General features: G+C 39.6%; 1 protein-coding gene across 6 annotated transcripts in view; it reads right to left on the bottom strand.

The window, feature by feature from the left end:
• The window catches only part of APBA2 (amyloid beta precursor protein binding family A member 2), a 221,691-nt gene that overhangs the window by 116,658 nt on the left and 80,009 nt on the right, over window positions 1–25,024 (bottom strand). For all 6 annotated transcript variants that reach the window (XM_067534558.1, XM_067534553.1, XM_067534557.1 and 3 more), the window contains one exon: window positions 4,724–5,723. In XM_067534558.1, the coding sequence (XP_067390659.1) occupies window positions 4,724–5,686 (963 nt within the window). In that variant the 5' untranslated portion in view covers window positions 5,687–5,723. The remainder of the gene's footprint in view (window positions 1–4,723; window positions 5,724–25,024) is intronic.

Here is a 25,024-nt window from a genome sequence, read left to right as displayed (position 1 = left end):
GGAAAGAAAGTCTGTATCTGTGGCAACTATATTAATGATCTCAGAGCCTGGAGTCACTAAGACGTCGAATGTAGCAAAATATTCACAACTTGCAGAGGTTGTTAAACATGTTTAAGAAAACTGTTAAAAACTTCTATAGTCTTCCTGGGTCTCTGAAATGACACAAAATAAGTGTCTTCTTGCTGATAATATGGAAGAAAAAGTTGCTACATAGCAACTCTAGAAAATACACGTGAAAACCAGTAAGTTTTAAATGCATTTGAGATTCCACTTAGGAGAAGCCTATTTCTGCTTTTTTGGCAGATATACATAATGCATGTAACAGAGATAGGTCCATATTTTGCCCCCCAGACATGTGCTCACACATCCCACTGACTTGAATGGGTGTCACGTGTATCTATGAGCAGAAGTTGGCCCACAGGAATTACACCTTTATCAGAAACAGTTTCCTCTACTTTGTTATCATTGGTTTGTGTTCCATGTTGATTGTCATGATCCTTTAGTGCCCGAGACATGCACACACAAGTCTACTGAAGCCAGTGAAAGTTGCAAGCATCTGAGAACAAACTTAGCCACTCGAAACTTGAAAATAACATTCTTTTCCCACCTCTTTTCCCATTTCCATTTCCAATTCTTAAAACCTGTATATGACTTGTTAATGTTTATCTTGGCTTTGTTGAATATATTGTGTAATTAATGCTGCATATTTTGAAGATTGTGTAAGTACGCGCTGTGGGTCAGTGTTAAGGTTGTTTTTGGAAAGCATAATATGAAATTTCACGTCAGTATCATTCACTGAATATACAAACTGTACCTATGGAGGAATATCTATGTGAAGTACATGAAATAACTAGTCATTTCCAGTTCAGTCATTATCAAAGGGATCTTCAAAGTTAACACACAACCTTAGTTTGAGATATCATTTAAAAGCACCCATAAGAGATAGAGCTAAGCTGACTCTGACAAGATTGGAAGTTATTATGAGAGGATCTGCAAGTATTTCATATCCACTTATTAGACCTCTGCAACATTATGGTTACATCTTTGGACCATGCAACGCAAGGTAACTTTTTCCTAATTTTTTAAAAACTTTTAATATGCAAGATATGATAACACAAAGAATATCTGAAACAAATTCTCAGCAAATAAATCAGAAATAAATAAATACATGTTTAGCATGCAAAACACTTACCAGATGATTTCAAACAGTTTTATGGCAAGTCAATTTGTGGCTTTTACTATATGACAGCATGCCTTTAATTATTCCTTCTCATTATGATAATAGCCATGACATTTTCATAAGCAAGTGAAGCACAGGTTCATTTTAAAAATAAAATTTAAATAATTGATGTTTAGTTATTTATTTATATTAAATATTTAGAGAACAGAGCCTGCGAAGGAATCCACATGGCCTGACGCTTATGCCTGTCTGATTCCCCAATTAAGTCACTGGGACTCGGTGTATGTGTTAAGGACCCATGCACACAGGTCCCTTTGCAGGACAGGGTCCTAAATCAGCACTTGAGAACTGACAATACCAATAGCAAGAACTTTTAAACCCAGACACATCCCTGCAGGAAGCCTGATCCAATTGGAATTGGAGATGACCAGCACAGTACACAGCACGATCCGGCCAAAGGTTTATAGTGGCAAACATGTCCATAATTTGGACACCAATGTTTGTTTAGTGAAATATACTTTGATTTGTGTTGAGCTGGTTTTATTACATCAGTGGGAGAGCTCTCTCCCATCAGCATAACGTGGCTACATAAGTGCTGGTACAGCAGCACAGCTGTATCAGTACAGCTGTGCCACTGTAAGTTTCTAAATGTAGACATGGCCTTATATTTGAACAGATAGGTACAGCACCAATGAAATACTGTGCACGTTAGCGCCCGGTACCTGTAGTCATTCTCTTGACAATAGTTTGGTCTGAAAAGTGATTTGGAAAAACACAGCACACCATATTACTGATACATGACGACATGTAGCAACAACCGCAGCGCAATCTCCATTATTACAAGGAAAGGTTTCAGTGCATTGGTCCAAAGAGTGAATAGAAACAACACAAAGTTAAAGCTTGGACAGGCAGTCCAGAAGCTTGCATGGACTCTGTATTTTCACAGCAGAGGCAGTTATATCAATTTTCTGGCATTCCTAAACTCCCACTTATTAATAATCTGGCATGATTAATATGTGTACAATGGGGCTCAACTGAATATGTGCTGAAGAAACTTTAAAAGAGAACAAAAGGATGTCAAAATGAAAGTTTGATTTTAAATTCCACTTAGAAATCATATAGGAAAATCACAAACTTATATTCAAACCATGAATTCAATACACAGTTTTCTTATTCAGACGCTCTTCCTGACAATAAGCTTTGAAAGACTAGGGGGCCCAATCATGTGGTCTTTACTCAGGCATTATTCTCAACAGTAGCAATCAAAGTATTGCCTAAGTAAGAACTGGGCCCTGTGAAATGCATTTTGTGTCATTTGACTGCAAAATAATCTAATCAGATCTTTTAAATCTTGTCTAGTAATTATTGTCTCCCTCATTAATGGCCATATTGTGCAACTCTTAGTCAGATTGGTTAGCAGGTCACACTGGAGTCACTGAACATGAAAAAAGATTGAACAATTGGACACAACTTTTTTTTTAAAATCAGCCATTAAAAAAAAAAAAAAAAAAGAGTATTTTAAATCTGTTGTAGACATCCCAACCACTACACGTCTCTCCTTGAAAAAACTCCTCTGCTCATGAGGCAATAACAGCATCTTTTTATTAAAAGCTAATCTGCTTCATTGGCATATATTTGACCCTAAAGATTCTTTTCTTTTCTTTTTTTTCCAGAAGAACCACAGTGTCATGGTTTTTAATGGAATCATTTGTGTTAATTTATTTTTGGTTAAATAATTAACCATGGAATACTTAATTAAATATTATGATTTTTTTATTGATAACTTCAGTGAGGGTGAAACAGGAAATTTATACTTTTGATGTTTTATAAAGCACTTTTAATAAAAATTGTTATTAAAGAAAAAAACTTATTCTAGCATACATAGTAGGTGGTCACCTAAATGTATGCTCAGCTGTTTACTTTTTTAGGTGGAGCTCTCTGTTCACCATAAATAAATAACTAGTACTTAGCTACATATTTATTTTCAGTGTTTTATAATTACACACTCTGGTTCCTATAGCTTAGTACTCCATACAGTAACAGTAATGCAATATTAAAAAATGTAAGCTTCTAAAGTAAATAATACGAATTATTTTTAAAAGGAATCAGAAGTCCCTTTAAGAAAAATGAACAGCATCATTTTTTTTAAAAAATACCACAGTTCTGAAAGTTTTGAGCCTGATTTTCACTTCTTCTGTCCAACACTTAGCACATGAACAGAAAAGGGGACACATTATTGCACTAGAAATAGCCCTTAATGCCCGTCTACTTGTGAAGGTATGGTTTCTGTTTTTCTAAAGACTCTCTCTCACTGTAAAATGCAACTATTTCACCTTCCCTCTTGAATATACCATCCTTACACCTTTTAAAAAGAAAATCTCATAAGCACATCTGAATTCCTCATTGTACAAGGAGTACTGAATAGCAAGTTGGCTTCATTAATTGATTCAGTGGAAATGGTGGGTTTTTTTATGTCACAATTTACTGAAAATAAAATCATCTTGTAAATCCAAAAGTAGGAATGATACTGTCTTATTTCCAGTGTGTTACAGTTCTGAAATATGGCAATAACTCTGGCAAACAGGCAATCTTGCAAGGCAGCCCTAACAGTTTTCAATATCAGTTATCTTCAAATGTTAGTGGTCAGTAAACATATTTATACGTTTGTTTTTTTAGTATAGTGAGCTAATGTCAAGACTGTCTGGTCCAGCATGAGGTTTTCCCATCCAGACAAAACCGTAACTTGCTTTTGGCTAACATTAAACATAGGGCAGGGCAACTCATCAGAAAGTTTCAGTACATTTATTCGTTAAAGGCCAATATTTACACTATTTTTACTCCCCCTCCACAAAACAAAAATTATTATGGTGATGCTGGTGTATGGATGCCTGTTAGTCAAGAACAAGACTATAGTACCACAAACTAGTTATTGTGGTTGCTTATGACATAACTTACAAATAACCATCTCTTGATCCAGATTCAAATTATATGAACAAGAAAGCAAAAGACTGAAAAATCAGCCATTAGCACACTAGCCATAAGCAACCAACATTTTAAAAATAATCTCTTGGATACTGAAAGGAAAAGACGAACCAAAACTAATTTAATTAACCACTTCACTACTGGCCCTCAGTTCTTCCCTCATCTCTGGCAGGCCATCGACATATGAAAAAAATCATAATGAAAAAATGTGATGTATCTACATCACTCCCAGACTATTTTGCCTGATGTGTTTGGTAACTAATTTAAATAAGGCATGCCAATCTTTCATCTTCAGAGATGTCTGGTCACTGTACAAAAAAAACCTTGTTTTCTAGTACCACTAATTTACCCATGTGGGCTTTATCTAGCCCAATTTTCTAACAAACTCAATGTATTAAATAGTGTAGATGTAGAGATAAAACTATAATCCAGAGCAAATATTGCTTTAAACTTACTCTCATGTATTTTCAATAGAGACAATTCAGTGACATACCTTTGAGAAGTTACTATCTACATGATTAATAGCTTTCTTATTAAAAAAAAATAAAGAGAGCTTCATACCTGTTCTTGTGGCCATTTCTGTCTATCTTCTGGAGTTCTTGACTTTGTTTTAAAACCTCTAGGCATATCTCCAACATGCTTTGAAGCAGGTGGAATATTCAATGATTTTGGCCTGCCCTCATGTCTACTGGTAGTATGACTAGTATCACCTTTTAGACAAGTCTCTTTATAGTCATTTTGCACATTTTCAGTCCCGGCATGCTCTGGGCTCATTTCTGTTGTGCTGTTAAGGCTGCTCATGCTCATGCTCATTTTAATCTCAGCTACAATCTGGTCAATGTCTTCTTCCTGGTCTTCCAACTCAGTATTTTCTTTCCTCGAATGATAGGGCGACATGCCATGCGAGTTTCCATTAGCTTCTGGTTGGTAATAGTCCTGATAACTTTCTTCATTTTCACAGTATTGTATGTTTTCTTCTTGGTCTTGAATCTCCAGAGAAGACACTTCATCCTCCAAAATCTGAACATCATTATCTTGGTAGTCTTGCCCTTCTGTCACGTCACTTTCATCTTGATGCTGGATCTTAGCTTCTGTCCATTCTTCTTCCACAGCTTCTTGACATTCATCAGTTTCAACTCGGTGTTCTTCATGAGGAACATACTCTTCCCCGTTGCAGTCCATTCCTTCCAGATAACTGTCATCCTCTGGGCAGTACCTAATGTAGTATGTGATCCCTTCCTCTTCCTCTGGAAGGCCTTCATCATAGTCCTCCTCTTCAGAGGTATTGTTCACATAATCAGAGCTGGAATCGCCATCTCCACTGTTATCATTGCATTTGTGTTCCACAAGGGTAGGGCTACCTTCTCTGATAGCTGTGAGCTCTGCCTCCTTTTCTATGTAATCTTCACTCGGCATGTCATTTTCCTCATTTTCAGGCTCCCTGTTGTGAGATGAAGTAGGGCAAGCTATCACCCTGTGATCCAGCATGCCGGTTGAAGTACTTTGATGTTTCCTGTTTGCCATAGTTGACTTTTTATGTGACAATCATTTCTAAGCAATTCTGTAGGGAAGATGAAAAAAGATATTCAGAAAAAGGTCACCAACAGGGGTCATAGTAATAATGAGAAACAATGAAACTGGTATTTTTAATTTGATATAAAACAACTACTTTAAAAAGAACTCTCCTAAAAACTATCCCATCAAAACTACATTCAGTGGAGTCAAAAGGTAAGTCAATGGAGTTATGCTGGATGCACATAGGTGTAACACTGATCAGAATCTAGTCCATGCACAAACAGTAACAGCATAAAATAGGAAAAGGTGGAAAACTAGGATGAAAACAGTTATAGAAGTCATGAAACTCAAAAGAAGGTAATACCTTCACCTAGACAGGTAATTCTGCAGCTCTGTATTAGACTGTTCCCATAAAGCATCTTTACAATGTGGAAAATAATGAGTAATTTCAACACCATTTGTTTCTTGGGGCTTTGTTTCTGAGAGAGGATTTATATGTGGAAAACTGATTTGTATATTTATGGAATTCTACTGTATTTGCAAGAGAGGCACACAGGCTTATAAGGTTTTTAAGCTATATTCATATACATCTTTGTACTTTAAAAATATTATTGATATTAAGCAGCCAACATTTTAAAAATAATCTCTTGGATACTGAAAGGAAGAGACAAACAGAAAGCCCTACAATTATGTGTTAAATATAGTCTAATACTATATTGATGAATATGCTTCTAGAATGGTAAATCAATTTTAAAAATTAATACCAAACTTCATACAAGGTTTCCTTTCTCAAATCCTTTTCCCAGTAATGAGTTATGGTCTGACCCGCAGCAATAAAGCAATCAACATTATCTTTTCAACAGACAAATTAGGCGTTTCTTCAATGGATACTGTAGATCTTATTCACTTAAGACAAGACTACGCGCCCACTGAAGCTAGGATGAGGTGGGGAGGACAGTCCATTGATTTGGGAGTGGGCTATGGCACTAAATAAATGCAATTCGCTGCTTCTTTTTTTCATAGAAGAAACTAAAGCACCTATATAAAACCAGAGGAATATCAATAATTCAGTGTTTACCACTTGAATTTGCATCAAACATGATCCAAGTAGTGTTAAAACACAACAAATACTTGTTTTCAAACAGTTAAACCTAGACACAAGGGAAAAACCAGACACGTTTATAGACACATTAATTACTTCTAGTGCCTGTTCACATCTACACTGTTAACTAGCATTTAACTAAATATTTTACTTGTCTAAATACTGCTTTCAACAACATACTATAGAATTTGTTTACATAAACTGCATATCACTTTGACATATCTGTTAAGGGCAAGAGGAAAGTGGTTAACGCTATATGTGTATGGCACCAGTGTTAAAATATTAGACTTGAAGTTTGTGAACTGTTTATGGCTACACGTTAAGTCATTCTCAAATCTGCCCGCTTTCTCCATCATTGCCTACCTATCTCCCTCTACACACCTCATTGTTATCGCAAGCTGGTGGTATTGATTAAACCAAGTGAACTGAACCTTGCTGATCTTCATAGAATCATAGAATATTAGAGTTGGAAGGGACCTCAGGAGGTCATCTAGTCCAACCCCGTGCTCAAAGCAGGACTAACCTCAGCTATATCATCCCAGCGAGGGTTTTGTCAAGCTGCAGCTTAAAAACCTCCAAAGATGGAGATTCCACCACCTCCCTAGGTAACCCGTTCCAGTGCTTCACCACCCACCTAGTGAAAAACGTTTTCCTAATGTCCAACCTAGACCTCCCCAACTGCAACTTGAGACCGTTGCTCCTTGTTCTGTCATCTGCCACCACCGAGAACAGCCTAGCCCCATCCTCCCTGGAACCCCCTTTCAGGTAGTTAAAGACTGCTATCAAATCCCCCCTCATTCTTCTCTTTTGCAGACTAAACAAGCCCAGTTCCCTTAGCCTCTCCTCATAAGTCCTGTGCTCCAGCCCCCTCATCATTTTTGTTGCCCTCCGCTGGACTCTCTCCAACTTGTCTACATCCTTTTTGTAGTGGGGGGCCCAAAACTGGACACAATACTCCCAATGCGGCCTCACCAATGCCGAATAGAGGGGAATAATCACTTCCCGTGTCCTGCTGGCAATACCCCTCCTAATGCAGCCCAATATGCTATTAGCCTTCTTGACAACCAAGGCACACTGCTGACTCATATCCAGCTTTTTATCCTCTCTTACCCCCAGGTCCTTTTCTGCAGAACTGCTGCCTAGCTCGTCGGTCCCCAGTCTATAGCTGTGCATGGGATTCTTCCTTCCTAAGTGGAGGACTCTGCACTTTTCTTTGTTGAACCTCATTAGATTTCTTTTGGCCCAATCCTCCAGTTTGTTTAGGTCCTTCTGTAGCCTATCCCTACCTTGCAGGGTATCTACCACTCGCCCCAGCTTAGTGTCATCTTCACCTGCTTAGAGTTCATTTAGTTTAGATCATCATACCAACTTCTGAAATTTATTGAAATTATGCCTTTTACCATAGAGATACTTCAGCCACCAACACAATCATGTCTGTTAACTAATTGTATAGTCACATGCGCGCACACATAGCAACAAGACAACTGCATAGAAATGGCAGTAGCACAAATGGAAAATTCTTATAAAACATGGGAAAGTATCACAGAAAAAAATACTGAAGCCAGCTAGCACTATATACCTATAAAATGTGATTGTTTAGGTCATGTACTGCATTTATATCTGTAAGCGAGCAGGCCTGATAACTCACTTTGCATTTGTCCTTATTGAATTTCATCCTATTTACTTCAGACCATTTCTCCAGTTTGTCCAGGTCATTTTGAATTTTAATCCTATTGTCCAAAGCACATGCAGTAACCCCTCCCAGCTTATACATGTACTCTCTATGCAATTATCTAAATCACTGATGAAGATACTGAACAGAACTGATCCCTGCAGGACCCCACTCGATATGCCTTTCCCACTTGAATGTGAACCACCAATAACTACTCTGAGAACAGTTTTCCAACCAGTTTTGCACCCACCTTACAGTAGCACCATCTAGGTTGTATTTCCCTAGTTTGTTTATGATACGATTAGGCAAAACAGTATCAGAAGCCTTACTAAAGTCAAGATTTACCACATCTATCGCTTTCCGCATCCACAAGGCTTGTTACCCTGTCAAAGAAAGCTATTATGTTGGTTTGACATGATTTGTTCTTCACAAATCCATGTTGTTACTTATCACTTATTATCTTCTAGGTGTTTGCAAATTGATTGCTTGATTATTTGCTCCTTTACTTTTCCAGGTACCGAAATTAAGATAACTGGTCTGCAATTCCCTGGGTTGTCCTTATTTCCTTTTTTATAGATTGGCACTATACTTGTCCTTTTCCAATCCTCTGGAATCTCTCCTGTCTTCCATGATTTTTCAGAGATAATCTCTAATGGCTCAAATATCTCCCGAGTCAGTTCCTTGAGTATTCTATGATATATTTCATCAGGCCCTGGAGACTTGAAGACATCTAACTTGTGTAAGTAATTTTTAATTTGTTCCTTCCCTATTTTAGCCTCAGATCCTACCTCATTTTCACTGGCACTCACTATGTAAGACGTCCAATTGCTACTAAACTTTTTGGTGAAAACAAACAAAAAAGCCATTTAACACTTCTGCCATTTCCACATTTTCTGTTATTTTTTCCCCCACACCCACCCTGTCCTTGGTCTTCCTCTTGCTTCTAATGTATTTTTAGAATTTTTTCTTGTTACCCTTTGTCTCTATTTTAATCTCATTATCATCTGGTTTAATTAACATAATAATTCTATCTAGTCCTGTACAAGGAAGGATTCAAAGACTGACTCTAGTCTAGTCTCCTACTTCTATATGGCCACTCATACTCATACCATCCTTCTAGCTGTACACCATGATATTTTTAACTAGGCTTTGTCATCAAATCCTGGTATTTTTAATATTATACTCTTTGTGATTTGTATTTTTTTATTGATATTGCTTGTTTAGGGAAAGCAGATATCACTTCCGTGCTATAGCTCATTTCTGTTTATGACCTCTGTAAGTTTCTATTTCATATCACATATGTTCAGGGGACCAAATACGTTTTTAGAGCTACAACAAGGAGTTTTAATTTTATTTTATTTTCCTCATTAGGAGAGAGAGACTCTAGGATGCCCTGGCTACAAGTTACTGTTACCAGTTGTGTTAGGTTCTATGGCCAGCAGTGGCTTTTTCATTACCTTTTGGATTACGGCTGGTCATGCCCACATTCTAACCAGGTATTTTTGTCTATTTCCCTCACCGTCTGGTCTCAGGAAGTGTGATCATTAAGTTATTTTCTTTGGGATGAACAGCTATATAAACAGGATGTGGCTCGTCTCATTTCAAAGCAAATCCTGCAGATCAAACAAGTGCCATGGAAGATCACAAATGCAGCTGAACAGGTGCATGGGCCAGGTGGGAAGGGACAGAATTAGGAGAGCCTATGGCAAGTTCACCCTGTGCATGGCAGAACATTCCTTGCGCCCTAACGTGCAGTATATTTTAGAGATGAGACCCGTGGCAAGCCCATTAATAAGGATAAGATTGTCACGGATTTTGTGACTTCCAGAGAACTCTGACATTTTCTGCTTCAGCTGACATCGGTGCCCAGCAGCTCTGAGCTACCGCAGGCAGTGGAAGGAGCCCGGGGCTCTGGGGGGCACCCTGCAGATCCCAGTAGCTCCAGGCGGCAGGGGGATCCTGGGCAGCAGGGTGTGCCCAGGACTCCAAGCCACTGTGGGTGGTGGACAGATCCCGGAGCTCTTAGCCACCATGGGTGAAGCCTGGAGCTCCGAGCTGGAACACCGTAACTCCCAGTCACCACGGATGATGGGGGAGTTTGGCGCTCTGAACCGCCGCAGCTCCGAGCAGCCCCAGGTGGCAGAAGAATGCCGGGGCTCCAAGCCCCCACAGACTGTAGAAGACCCCAGGGCTCTGTGACGCTGCAGCTTCCTGCTGCCCTAGTTGACAGCGGGCGCCCAGAGCTCAGCTGGTTCCTGCAGATCCCAGGGGGCAGAGCCCCCACAGCTCCAAGCCGCCATGGGGAGCAGATGACAGCGGCAGGATGACCCCAGAGCTCTGAGCCTCCACAGCAGCGGGTGCTGGACCCTATCCTCCTCTACTCCGATCCCACAGCATGGCTTGGGCTCTCATCACCGAGACAGCCCCATTTTGTCATGGTTATTTTTAGTAAAATTCAGGGACAGGTCTCGGTTACGTGAATTTTTGTTTACTGCCCGTGACCTATCTGTGACTTTTACTAAAAATAACTGACAAAATCTTAACCTTACCCATTAATAAACAGATCTTCAGGCCAAGCCCACCTGCCATCAGAATGGGAGCAGTACCCCTGAGGCTGCAGTAGAAGCCACAGAGAGTCAGTGGCCTAGGGACAGGACCCTGTTCCCACTCACCCTCACTAAGTCCAAGTAGTCGCTGACCTAGAAAGTGGTAAGTAGCACTTATTGTGGTAGCACTAAGCAGCCCCGTTGCTATGCTCTGTACAGAAGTATAGTAAACCAGCATACCCTGCCCTAAAGAACTTAGAGAGTGGATGAGACAAACAAGCAGGTTGGTGGTTTTGGAGACAACATAACAAAAACAGGATGTGCACAAGTCCCTATTCAGATCCAGTCTGATCGTGTCAAGTTTGTGTCAAGGGACTTGGAATGGTTCTCTCATTACAAGAAGTAATTGTCACTGTTCACACATTCTCACCTTCTAATCAATGGTTGTGAATAGGCCTCATCTACCCTAACTGAGCTGACTTGTTAGCACTTGCCATCACCATTGTTGTGTTTCTCACCCTTGGATGTATATATACACCTCCTATCTGTGGTTTCCACTTCATGCTTCCGACGAAGTGGGTTGCAGCCCACAAAAGCTTATGCCCGCAGAAATCTGTTCGTCTTTAAGGTGCTACAGGACTCTCGTTGTTATTAAAGATATTTGGGTACAAGGAACACACACTTGATGTATAATTTTCAAAAAAGAGGATATCTATATGAATAAATATGAATGTCTCTAAGAGTATATGTGAACTCCTGTTAGAATAATTACACCTATTTAAGCTAATGGAACACCTGTGCTATTGCAGCTGTGATTAGAACATACAGAATAGTCTGGTTTCCTTTCATTATTGCTTCAAAATACCTCTGACGGTTTCCTACAGATGCATTTAGGTCTAACATTAGGCATGAGTATAGAAATCGAAAAGCTCTTAGCTTATGTTCTCCCAGGTTTTTCTACATTATAGTCTCACTACCTGCTTCCATTAAGTCACACAACAAGGAGCTAGTCTCTGCTGGGATGCTAGCAGGAGCATAATGTAATAACCAGTCTTATAAACCCTCCACTGTCTTCTTCCCAGAAGACTTAGGAAGATGGGTAGTAATTTATCTGCCTGGATGATCATAACTGAACCCCAAAGATCTCCAGATAAATTTTCAACAAGCTATTTCTCACAAATAGATATTGATTTTCTTCAACTGTTTGTTACCGTTCTGCTGTTCTGATACTGTCCAATGCAGATATTTTCTGAGTTATCTAATACAGATTGTCCAGCAGGGAATAACATTTGTACCACATTTGTTATGAAATTCATGGCACAAGAGTGCCTTGTTCACTTATTAGCTAATGTTCACTTACTAATTTCTGATACTACTATTGAAATTGCAGAAAATACTGGATTTGTAGCTAAAATCATCCCTTCAGTATTTTCTACATTTCTTAAGATAAGCATTATGATAGTTGACTGGGCCCAGCAATGAACTCTTCAGCTAGGTTAAGAGCCTTTTGCACAGAGATAATGTAAAAGTTTGGCCTACATCTCTGGCCTTGCTTTCCCAACACCCCATGGCAGATGGTGATTTGAGGTTTAGCCCATCAGTCAAACCTCAACAAAAGCTGAAATGCAAATTCAAACCTTCAGTAAGAACAAGCTCTTTGTCCCTCAGTGGCCAGCTCAGGAACCTTTTTGCCCTCTCCAGGTTTCACTCAGTTTACTGTGTTGACATAGGGTACCTGTATCACCCCTCAGTAGCTGTACCCCAATAACCCTTCATGGGCTGAGCTGTTGAATACCCATGTTGCTACAGGATTCTCAACAACAGTGGTTTCTTTAGCCTCTCTCTAGAGCCAAACAGTCTCTAAGAGTATGTCTACACTGGAATTAAAGACCCACAGCTGGTCTGTGCAAGCTGACTTGGGGTTGCGGCTGTGTTATTGCAGCAGAGGTGTCTGTGCTCAGGCTGGAGCCCTGGCCTGAGTCAGCTGGCATGGGCCAACCTCTGGTGTCCAACTGCAATGTAGACATACCTTTTAGTCACACTGATGTCACCCTGGGGATCCTAAATAAGTACAAAAGTGTCCAATTACAGGCCACAGTTCCACACCTTTATTTTATTTCCTCGGGCCTCTCATTCAGGTGCCAACCGCTCCCAAGGGTTCCCTTATCTTCCTCTGCCTTTTGGCCTCCTTTCTCTGCAGCTCATCACATGCCGTCTCTCACAGTCCCTTCCCAAGTGCTAACCCACATCCCTTGATAGAGAGCTCCCATCCCACGTTTTACCTCATCCAAATCCCTTAACACCGCCTGCTTTGTGCAGTCCTCTCTCCTTCTGAGCTACAGGCACCTCTTTATATATCCTGGCAGTTATAAGATTCCTCTGTCACATGATCTGGGACTACACCTTTGATCAGTCTCTTCTAGGAAATACACCTCCCGTAATTTCCTTGCCTATAAAGGTCAAATCCCAGTAGGCCAGATGATAGCACCTGCTACTAAGGGGTCTGCATGCTCTGTAACAGATTATAGAGAGGTTTGTCGGGGAGGAGTTGGGATTTTGGCCTTTAGTAGAACACAAATATTGTGGCACACATCTACCTAGGATGTATTAATATTTGGGTTACCATTTGTTTCTTGGTTTAGGATTGAAATGTATGTATTGTCTGGTTTTTCCAGGCATCGGCACTAAACACTACTTGATACTATAAATGCAACTGAAAAAACTTTGACTCATTTCCACTTGCGCCTCTATTTAGTGCTACATTTATAAATCTCAGTGCAATATTAATTTTTAGACAATTTTGGTTTTTTAGCAGAACTGCATTCAAGAAGTTATGGCTATGTGCTTACTTTATTGGAACAGATCAGTGTAATTAGTGTAAACAGACAAATCAAAAGAAAAAAAGCTCTCTAACTTCAATTTTCTCACAATTTTTAAAGTACTATCATACTTAATTTCTTAATAGAAGCATTTTAATCCAGAACAGAGAAGTTAATATATTCCCATCTGCTAACTCCACTAAAATGAATTGAAAATGATCCTGTACAAAGAAGCTGATTCTCTAATACAAGCAGATTATAACAGAACACTGGTTGCAAACATTTTGCTAGATTCTGCAGTCATGTGATTCCCCAAACATCAAGCAGCATTAACTTCTTGCTCATTTTTCAGTGGGCCTGATTCTGTAGGTCATGAGAGATCTTCATGTAGAGTATCTACAGAACCAGGATTCACTGAGAATTGAGCACAGAGGTAATCCTGTTTAGCCTGCTAGGATCAGGAGGTAATGGACTCCTTAGTCCCACGAGAACTCTGCCAAGTTTACAAAAGAATAATGTGTCGATACCAGCCTCAAAAAGGGATACAGTCAGCAGATCAAGGAAGAGAGAGAAAATATAGTAACTGGCAAGATAACTACCTGTCCCAAATAGATATAGTAAGTCTATTTAACTCTAATCCTCCAGGTAAGTGGCATATTAAGAAAACGTGATCCAGAAATTAAAGGAAATCCTCAAGACTTAAATTGTTAAACTAGGGTCAGATTGTGCTACTCTTCATTTTGAGTGGTACCCTTCTCTGTCGTATTGAAACCCATGGGACTATTTCAGAAGTAATGTATTAAACTTGAGTAAAAGTAGAATAATTTGGCTTGTAGTGAGATTCTATTCTGTAAATGCAACGCTGTTTAATCTGTGCCTTGTTTTGTACAGGAATACGAGAACACTGTGTTTCTTCTCTGCAGTTCTTGCCCCAAGGTTTCAAACCTGAGTATTACAATATCCATCTTCTTGGTTGCTTTCATTTTTATGGGAAGAATTGTGCCTTTCCCCACTGCAGTAAAGCACACTGATGACTATTTTAACATCCAGGAGTTGCTATTGAAATCTTTACATTAGCTGCGCCCACACTTCATATAAGCAAAAATCCAGATCCTAGAGTCCATTTGGAGTAACAGGCTGAGTGCTAGGCCCAACTAGTCAGCCACACATGAGGAGTTACTCCATGGAGGCCACTTTTGTTCAATGACTGAAGTAGCCAATGCATTTACATGGCCCTCTGCAGGATGAGGGAGAATAAGAAAATTCAGACCCTGCTTCTTATATGCCGGAGGTTCTGAACCGTGTAAAAGGTGCTCACATCCTGCACAGCTACTCAAGTCAAGTTTCCTCTTTGCACAGTAGAACTACATCAGTTCCGCTGCACAGCGGCCCACTGCAGCAATGAAAACTCCATAAATATTGCAACATGACAGATGGATACTGGCCCGGGAGGCAGGTGATCTAGGTTGTATTACACTGAGCTGTTTGGCCAAGTCACTTCACATCTTTGTGACTCTGTTTGCCTGGCCACCCTTTCTCTCTGCCCTGAAAAGCTCTATCATCTAATTACACAAGAAAGATAGTCTTACGATGCATTTGTACAGTGCCTTGCACAATGGGACCTTGATCTTTGTTAGAGCCTCGAGGTGCTAAAGAAATACAAATAATAAACTATATTAATTTCTTGTAAATATTTTAATGACAGCCATTATATTCGTAAAACTTAAACGGTGGTCAGATTATTTCTAATAAATCAAACTATTACTTGATAAGTTAAACTGATGTTGATGAGAAGATATTTTGGTTTTTACCTGTACCAAATGAAGCTTAAGCTTTTTGAACAGCAAACATGATTGCAATATAGATATTTACTAGGATTACTTTAACTTCTATTCAGTTTTCTGATGACAATTTTTCCATCAGATTTTTGTTGTTTAGCAAATGCTAGAAGTTAATAAATATACCTTAAAGCCAAAAAAAGGTCTCATGCAGTTCTATCAGCATATGGCTGTTAATATGAATTTTATCAGGGAAGGGATGAGAGGAGCCAATTTGATTAGTAAAAGGCAATTCCTTGGGAAAATAGAATCCAGAATTCTATGTAATGTCTTTTCGATATATCAGCTTCTTAAACAATAATTTGAAATTCTCTGTTTAATTTTATTTTTTAAATTCCATAATCCTTGTTTGTACTTACTGCAGTTTTGAAGTGCCAAAGTGAGTGAAGTCTGTGCTGAAAAACAAGGCCAAACACAGACTTTTTAAAATCAGGAGGATGGACTTCCAACAAATGCCATCTTGTTCTGTAGCTGTATTCCCTAGAAGCTCTGTTTTGAGAAAACTTTTTGTAGTGAAACCTTCATTTACTAGACTCATAAGCTTTGAAAGCCAACTTAAGCCAAGCTTACAGTGAAGTTGGGATACATTTTGAGGAAGCTCTTCCCTTGCCAAATAGTTCCAGGGAAGGATATTTTCATTTGAAATACTGCATTACCCAGGTCAATTCACCAACTATTGTCTGGATCTGAGTTAAAGTCACTAGGATTCACTTAGTTTGGTGGTTCATTTTGCCTTCCCAAAACTCAAAGCAAAACTCAGGTAGTGCAAATTCCTATGGTTTGTAACATGCACAAAGTTATCAAATCTCTGTGAACTGAGAACGGCCTGAAAGATTACAGGTCTAAACAGACAAATGGTGGTAAGGGAAACAGAACCACAAGCAAGGTCAGTCGCAGAACTGGGAAGAGAACCCATGTTTGAGCTACAGTTCAATGTCCTATCTGCTAGCTGCCTCCCCATGCTGCTTCCCTCATGTGTCTCTCACTAGAAAATGTAAGTGGAAACAATGTCTTCATAAACGTAATGCTAATTACTAAAATGAAAGAATGGAATACTGTAAATGCCACAGATGCTGGCACAAGAAGTGAACTTGCTCATCTTGGTAAAAAGGACATAGAAGGTTACAGCAGCTTCAAAACACTACTGATCAGAAAAGCAACCAGATACCAATCCCGGTAATACTTAAATTGTTAGTGAATGTTACAATTAAATTAAGCAACTACAGTGTCCGTTTATGCTGTAATATTGATTTGTTACGATAAATGTGATTAAAAAAGAAAAGATGGTCACAGTAATGGGCAATACTAATTAAAATTATGCTGCTAGTAACTATCACAGATAATGCTACACAGCTACACAGCTCTTTGAAATGATCTTTTCTCAGCTGGCACATCCACTTTTTCCCCTCCTTTTATTACTATAGGGTCCTTCACTACTTTGCTGGGAATCTGAGGATTCCTTTGTTTCCTCCTCCAATATTTTTCCCACATCAAGGGTATAATCCATCTAATCATGAAGTGGATGAGTTTTTCTTAAAAAACCACCAGCACGCTCTTTAATTGGTCAAAACAGGCTGCTAAAACAAGACACTTCTTATCTCCCCTTCTGCCTCCAAAGAGAGCAAACATGTTAAGAAACTTCATGTTTCCATGGTGATTTTTTTCTATGAAGTGATGAAAATCTAACCAAATCTAGATTCCGAGCATGCAATTTATTAAGGCACTTGGAGATCTCTAAAATTCAAAGGGATTAGAGGCAATTTTGCCATAAGTCTCTCAGTATTCAATTCAAAGCACTTTCTCACATTATTTCTGTATTCTTCAACAGAAGTGTGATGGCACTGTATATCAAATGAGTAGCTTCTTACTTTGGAATTTATGTTTTCTTAACGGTGTTGGAATTAGAGTTATCAATCCAGAGTTAAAAACAGCTGAAGCCCCCACCCACTGTGTAGAAGCAGTCAATCAAACTCTGTGACAATGTCAATTCACTACTGAGTGAAGGCTCATTTTCCAACTTCACCTCATCAGAATAAATTTTGCTTTGTATTTATTCTTATCAGATTTTGATCTAAATTTGCAGAAGGATTTAAAAAAAAATATAGAAAATAATAAAAAAAAAAAAAAAAAAAAGTTTCTCTTGCAACGATTTAAGGTTTAGGGATAGGTAGCCACTGGCAAACAGACAGAAAAATATAGAGCCAGATTCTCTTATTCATTTCGGCCCCTTTGCACTGCTCTAACGGTACAGGGCTGCCATTTCTCCCCATCTCCCATGGGGAAGTTCCCAATTGGTACAACCAGCTTGTATACCACCATCCCCAACAGCCCCAGTACCGCAGCAGGTAGGAGTACTACTGCACTCCAGATATTCTCTGCAGATTTTCTCCAGATATTCTAAGCTGCGCCTAGGCTGCTCTTAAGTGCACTGGGGCTAACGTTCCAACAGCCCCAACACCAGAAAGCCACAAGCTGTTCCTCTCCACTGTCCCCCTCCACTGCACCCAGCAGACGTTGGATACTTCAAAGGATTTTGGTCCATAAACATTTGCTGCATATCTATTATAATGTGCACTATTGCCAACACCAAATGTGCAAAAATCATGTGATTGGTTGGGGGAGGGGTTGCCTTTTGGGTTTTTGATCCTTTAGGGTACACTCAAGGCATATTTTCTGTCACCACTGGGGCTAGAAACTTAGCTTTTCTTTATTTAAAAAAGAGAGAGAGAGAGAGTCTCACTTAATCACAGGATTCCAGAAGATGTGGCTTTAAGAAAAGGACACCAACTATTGTGAGATTTGTGATAAAACATGAGTTAGCAATATGCAAGCTATAGTGGGTACAATATGAAGTGGTTTGCCTTCTACTGTAGGTGGGGATAAGTGTTGAAGATACATATTACCCTCCTTCTCCTGGCTCTCTTTTGGCACCTGATCCAATTTCAGGCCTGTTTCATCTTTCTAGTTCTTTTGCTATAAACAAAGTGAGTCAGGACTATGCTGTTTTAGAGATCGTATCTCATTGCTCTCCACAATGGCAGTTACAATTGATAGGCACAAAACATTTGTTCTCTTATGTTTTACCTCAGAGCAACAAGCAAAGCCTTTGGGTGCAGGAACTCCTATCAATTTTTAGAGGTTTTTCCCTACCCATGTATTTTTCAGCTGAAAAATTCAGCTTTGATTACTGGACCAACAACTAATGTTAGTAATTGTTTAGTATTCTGTACAGAGTCTAACAACCTAATTATGTCCTTAAACGGTGTTAATGCTACTTCTGCATTTTGTAATGCATAATATGCCCACTTCCTTCGAAAGTTTTCTACATTTTTTATTAACACAATTATAAGGAATGCAGAAAGTCTGAAAACATCCCCACTAACTCACCCTCCAGTGTGTAGTATACAACGGAAGATACGGGCAGTGTCAGTAAAAATCATACCAAAATCAGGCAGAGAAAGAAAACTGCATCAACTCAACAAATTTATGCAGAGCCTAATTTCATTCCCTCAGTAATCATGCATAAAGAACACATCTGAGAAAAGGGTTTTTTAATGGCTTAGCTAAATGTTTTACAGAAAATCCTGCAGAAGATAGAGAGTTTAGAAATGGCTTCTGCCTCTTTCTTTAATAGATGGCATGTATAAATAAATGCGAGAAGTACGCTGTCATTTTTCTACAGCTAGATGTGTTCTAAAGTCTCAAAGTTAATTTAGTCATAATTTTTATAGAAACCACCAGTTCCAGATGGTTTGCCACATTTCTTGTTCAAAATCACGCTTTTCAGTTCCTTCCCCACCGTACAGCTCTAGTACCATCCTAGGAGAATGGCTTCCCATCCCAGTCATAGGAGGGAGAAGCATGAAAGGAGACAAACAAGCAAATAATAAATAAAAAATAAATAGGGGTAAAAATAAAAGCGTAAAAGAGTCAAGTACATAAGAGTGGAAATAGGTTGTAGTCTATAAATATTTTATATGCATAAGTTATAGGTGGAGCAGATAAAGACCTCTATATTTAAGTTGATCAACACTTTCCTTTACGAAAAAAATCTTGCAACCTTTTCTTTGAGAAGCATTAGCACCTCCATTGCTTGCAACATGCCCTTCATATTCAGCAGGGAGACCCTGTCAGGCTATGGAAATGCCTTTTCTTTGTCCCATGAAATTCTATTCAGATTTATTGAAGTTGTAATTTATCACTATTTCCCTTCTCGCACTTGTGTTCTTCCGGAAAATGTTATCAACCTGCCAAAAATCACTGAATATTCTAGTAAGTCCAACATCAGAGCCAGGTTGGACTTTCTCCAACCATCACCTCCTTTACCCAGAATCAGCATCTCAGCCCCCACTAGAGCAGCACATGGGGCAGGAGCTCCCTCAACTCCCAGAGGAAGACAGACAGAGAACCAAGTTAGGGCTTGTCTACACTTAAAATGCTACAATGGCACAGGTGCGCTGCTGCACCCGCACCATTGTAGCCCTTAGGTGTAGACACTATGTATGCTGATGGGAGGGATTCTCCCATTGAAATAGGTAATCCAACTCCCTGCAAGGTGGCAGCTAGTCAACGGAAGAATTTGTCTGTCAACCCAGTGCTGTCTACATTGGAACTTGGGTCAACTTAACAATGACCCTGAAGGATGTGGATTTTTCATTCCCCTGACCGACATAGTTAAATCAACCTAAAATAGTGCAGACCAGGCCTTAGATTCTGACTGTAAATCCTTCAGGACCGAGCATGAGATCCCAGCAGTCCATCTCACCCCTTTTTTGGAAACCACATGGAGCAGGCGCTCCCACATCATCCTTCTGGAGGCAGGAAGAGAGCTGGGCTGTGCTGCTTGTGACCACCCCCTGGAAACTGCACATGCCACGAGCAGCTCCTCCCCTTCTTCTGGAATAACAGCGTTCTGCTGCCAGCTAACATAATTAGTCCAGTAGCGCAAACAGTAGAAGTCTCTGCTGTGGTGCCAAAGGATCGGGACCCAAACCAAGCTGCTGATGCCAGACGCTGTTTCCCTTGCAACCTTAATTTGACCTTTTGTGCATATACGATGCGATCTTTAATTGCATGATGAGATACTATTTTTCCTCACAGTATCCCTGTGACATTCGGTGCACGGACTGAACACACAAGGGCCAAACTATAGATCTATAAGCAAACATAAATCTGGCATTTCTTAACTGTCAATTGCTTGACTTTGCAACCTAAATGGCATTCATTTAGCAGTTGATTGTATGTCACGTATTACGGAGAATGGTTCCACGCATCAATGTAGCACTCCTAGCATCGGACCATGGCATTGCAGGGATCTTTGTCTCTAGCATCCCCTGCTAATCACTTCTTTGGCCCTGTTGTGGTCTGTTTCTGTCTATATCTTCTGTGGCCCAGCCCTCTGGTCAGGCCACCTCTTTCCAGTTCTATCCCCTTTCAGGGTAACAGAAGTACAACTAAAGAATCCACATCAACGTCTAAAGAGAAGAGCCTTCCTATTCCTGGGTATTGCAGAGCTTCTTTGCATCTTAGGCTAAGCATGGACTCCCAGGACTTTTTCCCTGGAGGCCTTTCTTCCTAGAAGGCTTCCCCCATTTGCTCCCTTCTCCAGGCTTTCCTTCTTAGAAGTCCTATCTCAGCACCTTCCACAGTAGCTTAACCTGCTCCCCGTGGCTCTCTCCAGCCTGCCTACGCAGAGAGAGGGGATTTCCCACTCACTGAGGTCTGGTCTACACTGACGCCGATGACTTAATTACATAGCCGTACTGCGGCATCTCCACTGCACTGTGTCGACACGAGATGCCCTTCAGTCAACGTAGCCTTACCCCGTTCCAGAAAGTGGGGGGTGGATTAATGGCGTCGAACGGAGACCATTTCTGAAATCGATTGTGCGAGTCTCCACAGTCCGCTCAATCAATCCCACTGCATCAATCCCTGCAGCCCTGGCAGCCTAGACATACCCTGAGTTCTCTTCCCTCTCTATGTGCTTCTTCCTGACCCTTCCAGAGCTGGGATCACTAGTTGTAATTGAACCCAGAACAGTATCAACTGGTAGTTAACTGCCACATCATACAAGACTGATCCCCCCCTTAAAAGACCAACCAGCCTCTGACAATAACTAGTGCAAGAAAGTATCTAAGATCAATATTTGCAGAGGGAAGAGGTACAACTTAAATTAAAATAAAACAAGAGAAAATTTACAAGAGCTAAAGTGAACAGCAAAGCAAACAGCAAGATTAAAAGAACTACACACAAAAATATAGTCTAGGAAAACAAAGTCAGGAAGTGATCACAAGAAGTTATACAGAACTAAATCCTAAAATGACAAGTGCTGTCATCACCCACCACTGTACTTATTTGTTGTAGTCATTCTTCCGCTCTATTTTTGTTTGTTTCATTGAGGCAGAGCTTGTGTTTTTTTTATATGTTAGAAACACATTGCACTAGGCACTGCATAGCTTCTGTCCAGAACTATAGAACTACCACCACAATACAAATATTACAAGTTGTCTGAGATTTCTAAAGCACCAGCCACTCTATCCATGTGGTTTGGTATGCTTCTTATTTGCCTGAAGGTTAAAAACACTGCCCACAATGCATATACTTTGTTCCCTGAACTTTTGGCTATAACAAAATGAAGCTCTTCAGGAAAGAATGTATTCATCTCTGTCTTTACTGCAACTAGCACAAGACAACCCTGATCCTGACTGCACATACAACAGCAACAATAATTTCCAAAAAACATGTACCTCATCTTTTATTACTTCTCTGGATATTAACAGCCCCTTTCACCTGGGATCCAGAAGTACTTCCAAATATTAAATAAGCCTAACACCACCTCTGTGAGCTATCTTAGCGATTGCATTATCATTATCCATTTTACAGATCAGTAATGTGAGGCACAAAAGGTTTAAATAACTTGCCCAAAGACATGCTGTGACTAAGCAGCAGAGACAAGAAACCCGACTTCTAGTCTCCTGTTGTAACCAGTAGACACAGCACTGCCTAATAGACCTTTAAAGCCAAAGAAAGAAGCTTAATTAAAGAAAAGGTTGATTAATTAAAGAAAAGGTTGATTAAAAATAAGGGATATTCCTTTTAAGCTAAATATGATTAAAAATAAAACTACCAGGAAAGTGGAAGCCCAGTTGACTAGCATGAATGCTTTACACGGTCATAAAGGAGACAATCATTTTGATTCCAGACCTTGGTGTCTTGTTTTCCAACTTTGTGGTAGGGGAGGACAAGAGTGTTACAATGGTCAGTACTAAAAAAGGGAGTGCTCCTATTGTCCCCTTTGGCCAGTTAAGAATCATACTATAGAGCTACAACACGGAAGTATAAATCTAGCCCAGGGATTCTCAACCTGGATGTCAATAGTTCAGACAAGGGTCCTGGGGTGGTCCTGGTATAGAAAAGGCTGACCGAACCATTGATCTAGCCTTACCTTCACCAGAAGAATGGTGGCTGCAATGCTGGAGATCTAATGGTGAGTGTAAAAAAGGGGATAGTCTCCAGAAACATGGACTTAGACACCTTACCGAAAAACTTCTGAGAAAAAAAAATCTACTTAGCTTTATTGAAAGAAATGATGACACAGAAAATTAAAAAACGACTAACTCATATTGACTAGTCTCATACTAATGCATGCCCTCCAAAAACACAAAGGAAATTAATAGGTAATTTGCAGTGGAATTCCTCTTGTTCCTATTAAGCTACATTAAAAAGAAATATAATTAAATATACTTCATGTGTTGCATTACCTCAGTAGAAAAAAAATCTAACTTTTAGCATTATAAAACCACATTTACTTAGGGAGGAAACTCGAGCAAAACAGAGATCTGCTCTTTCTTACCATTTACTCAATGTATAAGTGACATCCTAAAAAGACCTAGAGTCACCACACAATAAAACCTAAGAAATGTAAGTTTCTTTTTCATATTAGAAGTTGAAGTTGCATTCTGAACTGCGTATTTTTGGTTTAACTACAATCAATATCTATCATGTTTTGTTTAATCTAATGAGCCTTTAAAATTGATAATTACTTCTTAAATTACATTCTAAAAATGCCCTATAATTGGAACCTGTCAACTGAAATAAAAAAAATAGAACAGGCACAAAACTCAAGCTAGTGACTATATCTTCTTAAGAATTCTTTAGGGTCTAGTCCTGCAATTCCCCAATAAAGAAAAAAAATCTATAGGGCCCAATCCTACAATTGTTTAAGTAAAGAGACTGTACGATCCAGACTAAAATGTTTGGTTACAATAGTGGACCTGTTTCATTGCACCATGGACAGGCCAAAGGGAAGAGTCTAACTGCTCATAGGAACCCCAAACAATACACTGCAACAGGTCAGTCACATGCCCAGAACAGGAGGAGGAGGAAACAGAAGGTTTTGTCACTAAGGCCCCAATTCACAACTTGGTTTATGCAGCGGGCTCTTTTACCTATACGGAGATCTACACCATAGTGGGGCTCTGCACCAATGACAGGGGCTACCCGTGCACTATTCTAATTGCAGAACTGAGGCCTAAAACAGCAACTTTAATCTTGAAATTAAGGAAAGAATGGAGGGGAACAAATTCACCAACAGGAAACAAAATCATCCTAGACTGACAGAAAAGTTGCCTCTACCTGCCAAGTACTAAGGAAACAATTGAGCACGGTCAGCCAGCTGGTATCTCTGAGCCTCCCCACCAGCCAGTAGAAAGACAACCCTCTAACTGAACAGGCAGAAACAGATGTTGGAGAACAGCACAATGGAATGCATCCCCAAAATTAAGGCAAGGAGATCCTCTGGCCTCAGAGCTGAGATAGTTAGATCTAATCTAAGAGAATTTGCTTCCAAATAGCCAAGCAGAATTCCTCACATTCTGCCCTCACTCAAAAATACCCTCATTTTTAAAAAATACATTAAGAAGAATTGTACAGAGGAAGTTTAACTATTTTAATTTATTTCATAGTAAAGGCTTTTGTTTGTTTGTTTTAAGTCACTTAAAGGGACACTTTCAGAAACACCTTTGGTTCATTGGCAATTAGAGAAAATGCTCTACTCTCTTTTACATATTTACACTATGTAAAACATACGTTCCAAGTTCCAACCTAAACCAAATACATTTAAGATTACAACATGCTATGTCATGGTGTGTTGGCTATCATTCAAAGCTCTAGTAGAATTTTAAAATTGTTTTAGAACGGATTGTACAATTGTGTTCAATTCTTCACAGAGCCTCTCCCTGTCAGTTATAGAGATAACCCAGAACAGTCTGGGAAACCTTCCGCCTCCTGCTAATCTGCATGTTTTCCATGTTTATCTTTTCCCACTTCCTGAGCAATATTTTATCTCAATAGCAAGGTCACCTTCTGCACT

Source organism: Emydura macquarii, unplaced genomic scaffold (genome assembly GCF_026122565.2).
Source record: "Emydura macquarii macquarii isolate MOO-44397 ecotype Brisbane River unplaced genomic scaffold, CSIRO-AGI_Emac_v2 contig_3451, whole genome shotgun sequence".
NCBI classification, from domain to species: domain Eukaryota; kingdom Metazoa; phylum Chordata; order Testudines; family Chelidae; genus Emydura; species Emydura macquarii.
This window is presented reverse-complemented; position numbering and strand designations above follow the sequence as displayed.